Below are 9,059 nucleotides of genomic sequence, written 5' to 3' on the forward strand. Positions count from 1 at the left end.
AACTCATATTGGTGCTTCAAGATTATACATCTATCATTGAACGATATGCAATATTGCAAGAACACGCGGAGACATGAACAACGAAAAATATTAAAACTTGTTTCAAGTTCTAGATTACATGTTTTAGATTCTAGGTTTCAAATTTTTCAAACTAAAAACTTGAAACATACTCGTAGAAACAGGTTCTTTATTTTTTGAAATTTGGAACCAACCCTCTATATCTTGAAACTTGAAACCTATAAATTCCCATTGGTTCGATTCTTAGGTTTTAAATTCTATCCTCGAACTATGCTGACCCCTAAGTGGTATTGACCGGTCAATCAACGAGCAAATTAAGTTTTTTTTTTTTTGGAAATAAGGGGTATGGATGGATAATGATAATTGCGAGGAACATGGAATTTTGTCGAGCCGTGTCTGCTTTTTTGCCAATTTGATGTTTATGCGTAATGTCTCCTTTTGCTAGCATAAGATTTGACAACAGAGCGGGCCTCTTTTTTCTCGCTACGATATGGACACAAAGGCGTCCTTCCGTGTTGGGCATCAAGAGGCGTGTCTGATGCGGCAATAGAAATTCGAGGACCGTTTGAATAGAGACGAAAGCAAATTTACGGAATGACGCGACGGACTTTATGTAGTCAAATATTTGAGTAAATGGCGATGTGTTCGACCATCGTGCATTGATTTTCCGTCTGTAGAATTATATGGTGACGAAATGCGCTGCGAGCCTTATTTTTGAGGATTGGGTTCCTTTCTAAATGGATGATAGATGGATATCTAGATGTCCCGAACATATGAAAATACTTCACAAAAGACTTCGAATTGTTTGCTTTCTTCGTATCTGTTCATCGGCCTCGGCCTCGGCCGCCGCTTAAGTTGAACCATGGTGAGTACAGCACGGACCGTGTCGATTGCGGGCTCCTCTCTCTCTCTCTCACACCCTCAGGAATGATTAAAAAGTTAGAATGCGTTGGGACATTAGAATATGCCGAAAAACGAAGGCACACGAAATTGCCACCGAGCGCAAGCGATGCATGACTAAGAAAGGAGAAACGGGTTGGGCGGGCTAACCGATCGTGGACCTCTGAATTCGGCGCCCGCGCGTGTACGACCGGGTCGCGTTCACATCAGCAGGAACGAAAACGAGGACCGACAAGGTGGTAAATACTAAAAAACCGAGACTTGATCAGCTCAAATTGGGAATTGACGAGAAAGGAAAGACAAAACCAAGACTAAAAGTAAAAACCCAGTTCAGCGACCAAAAAGGCCAAAAAAAAAAAAAAACACACACACACACGAGATCGGTGTTGACCGGGTCAGGTCCGTGGTCGGCACGAGCAAAGGCGGAGCGCGCGGGATTTTGCTAACCAGAACAGGAGCTTTGATCTCTGATCGAACCCCGAAAACAAATCCTGCTGAACTGTTCAGGGCTGTCCTCTTTTTTCACACGAGAAACTACGCAAGCAAAACAGGGCGACGATGGAGACAGTCTTGGCGTCTTTGGTATCTTGAGAGAGAGAGAGAGAGAGAGAGAGAGAGAGGATGTTTGACTGAGTAGCCCGACGGCAAAGCCGTCTGACGCTCTTTAAGAATTGCACAGATAAAGCCGGATTGGTATTTTTTATTTTATTTTAATGGTACCCACGGACACAACGCACCGTCGCGACACTGTTATGAATGCGCGTTGAACGATCAAACCGAACCTAATCAATCCCCCACCCATTCATTTCCCTCTTCGTGGACTTACTGCATACCTTCCCCCATCTTTACTTCTTGGCTCCTTCCCCTGCCTCCGTCTCTGGCTGAGCAAAAGATTGGATTGTCATCACCCCTCCCCCCCAGTCAATAATTCTTTTCACGTACATAGAGGGTCCTTTTTTGCCTGCTGCAAGTTGCCGGTCTTTCCGTGCGGCGGTATAATTGGTGGGATGGTATTGGGTGTGGCTTCAGCGTCTTCTTTTTGATCAATTCTTGCTCATGTTCAAACAAGGAGAAGAAGCTTCCTCTTTTGTTGGTGATGGGTAGTTTCCTGCTGGGCGAATACGACTGCCCTGTTCGTTCTTTATCCGTTTCGCGAGTCCTCTCTTTATGGGCATAGAAAGAGGATTGGAGTTCTTGAGAATTGTGAGATGGGTATTGGGTGTTGAGTGAATTCTGTAAAGATCAATTCTTTTTAGAGTGATTCGTTGATTGTTGCAACATGGGTTGCATGTATTCTAAGAGTTCAGCGGTTGATGACAGCCGAGAGAGTCCCAAAGACAGAGTATCGTCTAGTAGGCGATTATCAGAGGTGAAAACTTCAAGATTGGATTCATCGAGGAGAGAGAATGGGTTCAGGGCAAGAGATAAGGTGGGTGATGTGAGTGTTATGTTGATCGATAAGAAAGTGAACGGGTCTGCTAGGTTTTGCGATGATCAGATTGAGAAGAAGAGTGATCGTCTTCAGAAGCAGAGGAGAGAGAGAGCGGAAGCAGCTGCGGCGGCTGATCACCCTGGCGCTGGTCGGGTCCCCAAGGCGGTAGAGGGCGAGCAGGTGGCAGCCGGGTGGCCGGTGTGGCTGTCCGCGGTGGCAGGAGAGGCCATCAAGGGATGGCTTCCGCGACGGGCGGACACTTTTGAAAAGCTGGACAAAGTATGTTTAATTCTTGATCATGTAGTTGTTGATTATCTGATGGTTGTTTGTTCTATTATTTTCGGCCTTTGATTTGCTCCTAATATTATGAGTTTAATCGTCTTGATTTGGTCAAATTTGGAGGATAAACACTGAGTTTGGTAGATGTGCATAAAGTTTGATGAGCATCCATCTAGGCACCTATTTCTTCTTGAAAGAGGTCTTCCTAAAACGATAACAAAATATCAGTAATAATACTGTATAACACTACCCTGCAGCACCTGATCTACTGTGTCCTAATTTGTTTATGACATGATCTGCCTGTTACAGATTGGCCAAGGAACTTACAGTAGCGTGTACAAGGCACGTGATGTCACTAATAACAAAATTGTGGCTCTGAAAAGAGTGCGGTTCGACAACCATGATGCTGAGAGCGTCAAGTTCATGGCGAGGGAAATCCATATCTTGCGTATGCTTGATCATCCTAATGTTATAAAGCTGGAAGGCTTGATAACTTCAAGGATGTCCTGTAGCCTGTACCTTGTTTTCGAGTACATGGAGCACGATCTTACTGGACTTGTGTCGCGGCCTGATGTAAAATTTTCTGAGCCACAGGTACTTATATAATGGGTTTGATACTAGCTTTAAAACTTGAATAAGGCTCACTCATGAAGCTGATGAAAGAATTTTTTTTGGTGTAACGGGCAACCTCATATTGTTAACTCTTGTCCATAATCATTGCAGATCAAATGTTACATGAAGCAGCTTCTAAGCGGTCTCGATCATTGTCATAAACATGGGGTCCTACACCGGGACATAAAGGGCTCGAACCTTCTCATTGACAACAATGGCATCTTGAAGATTGCGGATTTTGGTTTAGCCAGCGTCTTTGATCCTCATCAGACCGCTCCGCTGACAAGCCGGGTGGTAACTTTATGGTACCGACCACCTGAACTTTTGCTTGGAGCTTCTCGCTATGGAGTTGAGGTGGATTTGTGGAGTACCGGCTGTATACTAGGTGAACTCTATACTGGCAAGCCTATATTGCCAGGGAAAACAGAGGTATCCTATTCTAGAATCTCTCCATGCGCACAAATGTTTGGAGTTTAAAGATTTAGCCTTTATTTACACATACCTATGTGGATTGCTCCAGAAAATTAGTCTTGAATTTTGGTAATAGATGTAACTCTTAACGGGCATTTTCTTGTGCTTGTCTGTTATTTTGGAGAACAGTGTACTCTCTGCCTTTCTTGTTTAGTTTTTGGGTTGCAGATGTACTTTATGCCCACTACTTAATACATGATGTTATTTTCTAGGTGGAGCAATTGCATAAAATTTTTAAGCTTTGCGGTTCACCGTCTGATGATTACTGGAGAAGATTGCATCTTCCCCATGCAGCTGTTTTCAAGCCTCCACAACCTTATCGACGATGTGTCGCGGAGATATTCAAAGAACTCCCTCCAGTTGCTTTGGGCCTCTTAGAGACCTTAATCTCTGTAGATCCTTCACAAAGAGGGACAGCAGCTTTTGCTCTCAGGAGTGAGGTATTCAGATTTTTCTAATTCAAGTTGGACAACTGATTAACCATTTAACATTGGGCTATGCGGATAAACTCTTGCCATCTGTTGAAATGTTAAGCCATATTTGACACCTCTGCTTCTTGTTAATTTTTACAGTTCTTTACAGCAAGTCCCCTTCCTTGTGATCCTTCAAGTCTGCCCAAATATCCACCAAGCAAAGAAATTGACATGAAATTGCGGGAGGAGGAAGCAAGACGGTATGTCTAACCTGATTTCGGAAAAAACATTGCTTAAATGACCTAATAACATATTATGCATCTACTTATTTTTGCAATATAGCCTGAATAAGCTTTCCTTGTGTGGAGTTATGGCCTGTCTCATCCTTGTTTCCTGTATAAATCAGTACATTTTTCTTGTAATTGCAGTTAAATATGTAATTTTCACAGTTTGCAGTGCTTGTAATTTGACCATTTGACAAATCTGTGCAGGCGTGGAGCAGCTGGAGGAAAGAACGAGCTTGAAAAGAGAGGAACCAAAGATTCACGAACAAATTCTGCATATTATCCTAATGCAGGACAATTGCAGGTAGCACACGTTATTCATATCTATGAGTTTCAGCATTCATTGACCTTCTTTTTATAATAGCCATTGGTTCCTAGTTATTCCAAGGTAAACGTGAAATCAGGGAGGATTATTCCTGTCAGACTTCTATGTTTGCTGTAATATCTGAGACGTGCCAGATACTGCACTTGCTATTCTGTCTGTTTGGCATCATACTGTTGTTGTTGTTAATGATCGCCTCTGGATTACCCATGCTTGCTGAAAACCTCTGTATCTGGCCAGCGTGATTGCAAAAAGATACCTTGATTTCATGCCGAGACATCAGTACCATTATATGGCCACCGATATGAGTATACAGCATAGTGAGTGGTATAGTGTGATACAAGAAACGCATGTGTTTCTTTTGAGAGATAAAAGTACCTGCAGATTATTTAGTAGGGATGTTGTGTTCCGACATTCTGACAAATTTCTTGATGAAAAGTTCAGATGAATGACTCAATGCACATTGTCCTGTGGGCAATTGCCGTGAGCTTTATTGCCGTGAGCTTTATTGCCATGGATCGGTAGTTTGCATACTGTCACAGTAGATGATGTTAACAAAATAAACTTTTCCTTTGGAATTTATACACACTTGTGATCTCTGTCTAGAGGATATGCCTTTGTAAGTAAATTCGAAGGAGGTTTGGTCAGTTCACCTGTTAGGACTTTTGTTCATCTGTGTTTTCTTTTCACTATTCTGATAATTTAAAAGGAGTTCTTGATACCGATCACTGTAAATCTGATGCAAGAACTAATCTGCTTACCCCAAGAGCGAAAATGTGGAAAGAGAGTTCTTGTATTTTTGGCAAAGCTTGTTCTGTCATTTTGTAACATAGAATGAAATTATTGCAGGTCAAACAATGCCATTCCAATGCAAATGGCCGAAGTGAAATTTTTGGCCCTTATCAAGAGAAAACTGTGTCTGGGTTCTTGGTTGCACCCCCTAAACAGGCGCGAGTTTCCAAGGAAACAAGAAAAGATTACGCAGAGCAACCAGATAGAGCTTCATTCTCGGGACCACTAGTTCCAGGTCCCGGATTCTCCAAGGCTGGAAAAGAACTTGGCCATTCAATCACTGTCTCAAGAAACACCAATCTATCAACACTGTCGAGTTTAGTCACTAGTAGAACCGGAGATAACAAACAAAAATCTGGTCCTTTAGTGTCAGAATCAGCAAACCAAGCAAGCAGATATTCAGGACCCATAAGGGAGATGGAGCCTGTGAGGAAGCAGGACCGTAGGAGTCATGTGCGGACGAATATTGATTATCGTTCGAGAGAAGATGGAAATTCCAGTACCAAAGAACCTGCTCTGGTAAGTTCTCACAGCAGTCTCTCAGCTTGGCATGTCCCCTTGTGGTACTTTGTCATGGTTTCTTTTTTGGTGATATGGACAGCAATTCTGTGCTCACTTTAATTTACCATGGGGTCATTATAACTCCAGGGCTGCTGATGAAAATTGCATTTTAGGCAGTGTTTTCTTTATTGTTATGTTTGTTGCCACTTTGCATTAATCTAGTTTCTGAATGTCCGAGCTCGATCATCTGATAACAATTTTTGTTCTACTCTTTTTCCTTCAGTACGGACGTGGGTCTGCAGGAAACAAGATCTACGTCTCAGGCCCGTTGCTCGTCTCATCAAACAATGTGGATCAGATGCTCAAAGAGCATGACCGTCGAATCCAAGAACATGCCAGGAGAGCACGGTTTGATAAGGCTAGAGTGGGCAATAATCATCCCCAAGCAGCCGTCGACTCTAAGCTCGTGTCCATGCACGATGCCGGGTAGACTCCCTGCAAAGAGCTACTAAATGTCAGATATATCTTCAAAGCTGGGCAAGCTTACCTGCCTATGCGAAGGGAAGCGCATATAGAGGCTTAGCAGGGTAGCTCATCCATTTGGTTTGGGATTTATCTTATATGTATAGTCGGCATCTTTCTCTGCTCATTCTTATTTTATTGTCATGGTAGCGAGGTGGGATCTCTGGTAAGGAAGAGTCGGCCACCTTTTAGTACACTATGTAATACATAGTTTACGACAGGATATAGCAGAATTAGAATAAGGTCAATCTAGAAACTGATTTGTTTCTGAATGGCGCGCCGCGCACGCAGCAAGCGCTTGTAACCAGTGTTATGAGAAAAAATGCATCGCATCGTCACTTGAACGGCCTCTTCGGCTTTAGGCGGTTTGCTTGGCGAGCGCTAGTAAGACGTTTTCAATTGTTCAAGGTCGGCTTGGGGTGCATATGACAAAATTTCTAGAGTAGAAATCAAATTTTGAAATAGAAATCAATTTCTGGCTATAAATTGATTTTTCAATTTCTATTCTCTGGACGAGTTTTATAAATAAAGAAACATGTTTGATAACGACTTAAAATTTATATTTTTGGAATAGAAATTCGTTTGATGACAAAATAAAATTTCTATTTCTAGGGGGTTGGCAATCGACGTTTGTTAGCCGGCGAACGTTTGACGACCGGTGGTGGGCGGTCGGCATTTGACATTCAGCGGTAGGTGGCTAATGTTCGGCAACCGACATCAAGCGGCGGGTGGTTGGCAACTATCGTTTGATGACTAGCGACGACCGATGGTTCGATGATTAGTGGTGTGCTTTTGCCATTTAGTGGCGGGCATTTAGGATCCCACGGGTGGCGAGTGGGGGCGAGCAAAGGACGAAAATAAACGATGGAAGAGTTTTTATTTCTCAATTTTGTTTCAGAAATAAAATAAAAAAATTTAGTTTATGTTTTTTACTCCAAATTTATTTCTGTAATAAAAATCTGATCTCAAAATAGAAAAAATTGAAATTATGTTATTAAATGGATTTTTATTCTAAATTTGTTCGGGCAATGAAAAAAAAAGAGATACAGAAATTTTGTTATGCGCGCCTTTAATGGTTTGATATCGGGCATGTGACTTTCTTCGTGGAATGGTTGTGCATGATTGATTCATATTCCACCAAGTAAGAGTAATTTTATATTTTGTTTCCCTGTCCTAAATGAAAAAAGAGAAAAAGAAAATATTTTCTTACCAATAATCTTGTGATTATGTTAGGGTTTCGAACACATTACTCAAGAATTTCCAAAATTCATAACGAATCATAATAAATTTGTCTTTTAATGGGGTCTTTTAAAAAAAAAAAAAATCTTTAATCTTGATTGACCATTTTTGATATCCCTAATGGAGCTCACATTGCACTGAAAGCAAAGAACAAGTTGGGTCAACATCATCCTCAATTTCAGAGCTGCCTACTCCCAAATCATGAAATGGGCCACTGTTTTTTCCCCCTTAATTTCCCGGATGTTATTATTGCCTTTTTCATCATATGGGAAGTGGAGACAGCTAGTGACAGGGGGACATCGCAGATAGGATATTTATTCGATTTAATGAAAAGCGTCCGCGCGATTATTCCCACTTTTGACTATTTTGTGCTTTTCCGTGAAAGAATGGGTGTCTGCCATGTTGTCGATTCCATGGTTATTTGAGAAGACTTTATGGGAGATTCTGTGCGAAACTCAAAGCAACAATAAATAATAATAATAATAAGAGTGACAAATTATGATTAAATTATTATTATCATATGGTTTGGTGTTGGAGATAAAGGTTAGTAAACCAATCATGGACGCCACCTTGGACTAATGTGCTTCTCACGTCATGGGGTAGGGACATTCTCATCAACTCCTCCTTCCATCGTTCATGGTTTTTGAATTTTTTTCTGTTCTTTTCTTTCGACCTAATGATATTTATTTAAGCACTTGCGTGGTTTACGTTCTTGCCCATTTCTAGAAGTGTGATATTCTGTTTAAATTTCAAAAGAAAAAATGTTAAATTAAAGAAAATTTGAAGAGGTCACTTGCAATTTTCAAGCGAGGAACAAGGGTGCTTCAAAAGTCAGCATACTAGAGGGCTAGGCCGTCCCTAGTTGATTTTGGATAAGCAATTGCCGTTTAAACTAATTGAGCATCAGAAGACAGCCAAATGGAAAAAATTAAAAAATAAAGTCATAGATAAAGAGAGTGAATTAGGCGCACGGTGTTGACTCTGACCAAGTATTGGGGATGCGGTTCTCACCCGCCACCAGTGAGGGCCAAGCCACCCTTGCCGTGGTTGCAAGGATTGGGGAATTCTCTTTCTCTCTCTACTTTTTTTTTTTTTTCCTGATTTTCTTATTCGGTGCCATAATAGCGCCGCATGTCTGCTTTCTAGCAATGTTGACAATTTAATGGATCAATGAGAATCTAGATGAAATGACTTAATTGCACGGTTAAGAAAGATAGAGACTGAATTGCTAAGTTAAATGTGACAGGTCAAATTGTAAAACCAACAAAACAAAA

The 9,059-nt window shown here is 41.4% G+C and overlaps 1 protein-coding gene across 1 annotated transcript; it reads left to right on the top strand.

Annotated features, from left to right (window-relative positions):
- The first annotated feature begins 1,692 nt into the window (after window positions 1-1,692).
- LOC104424925 (probable serine/threonine-protein kinase At1g54610) lies at window positions 1,693-6,895 on the top strand. The gene is made up of 8 exons (XM_010037461.3): window positions 1,693-2,629; window positions 2,939-3,223; window positions 3,353-3,670; window positions 3,925-4,152; window positions 4,285-4,385; window positions 4,617-4,713; window positions 5,581-6,042; window positions 6,308-6,895. The coding sequence occupies exons 1-8, from the start codon at window positions 2,198-2,200 to the stop codon at window positions 6,512-6,514; spliced, it is 2,130 nt and encodes a 709-aa protein (XP_010035763.2). The 5' UTR covers window positions 1,693-2,197; the 3' UTR covers window positions 6,515-6,895.
- Window positions 6,896-9,059: the final 2,164 nt, after the last annotated feature.

Source organism: Eucalyptus grandis, chromosome 11, assembly GCF_016545825.1.
Source record: "Eucalyptus grandis isolate ANBG69807.140 chromosome 11, ASM1654582v1, whole genome shotgun sequence".
In the NCBI taxonomy this organism is placed as follows: domain Eukaryota; kingdom Viridiplantae; phylum Streptophyta; class Magnoliopsida; order Myrtales; family Myrtaceae; genus Eucalyptus; species Eucalyptus grandis.

What these genes read in the sequence shown, in the direction of transcription:
- LOC104424925 (XM_010037461.3), top strand. Translation starts at nt 2,198, where the DNA reads ATGGGTTGCATGTATTCTAAGAGTTCAGCGGTTGATGACAGCCGAGAG. An exon ending in CTTTTGCTCTCAGGAGTGAG is followed by an intron (nt 4,153 to 4,284) that starts GTATTCAGATTT and finishes TAATTTTTACAG; the next exon opens with TTCTTTACAGCAAGTCCCCT. An exon ending in CTAATGCAGGACAATTGCAG is followed by an intron (nt 4,714 to 5,580) that starts GTAGCACACGTT and finishes AAATTATTGCAG; the next exon opens with GTCAAACAATGCCATTCCAA.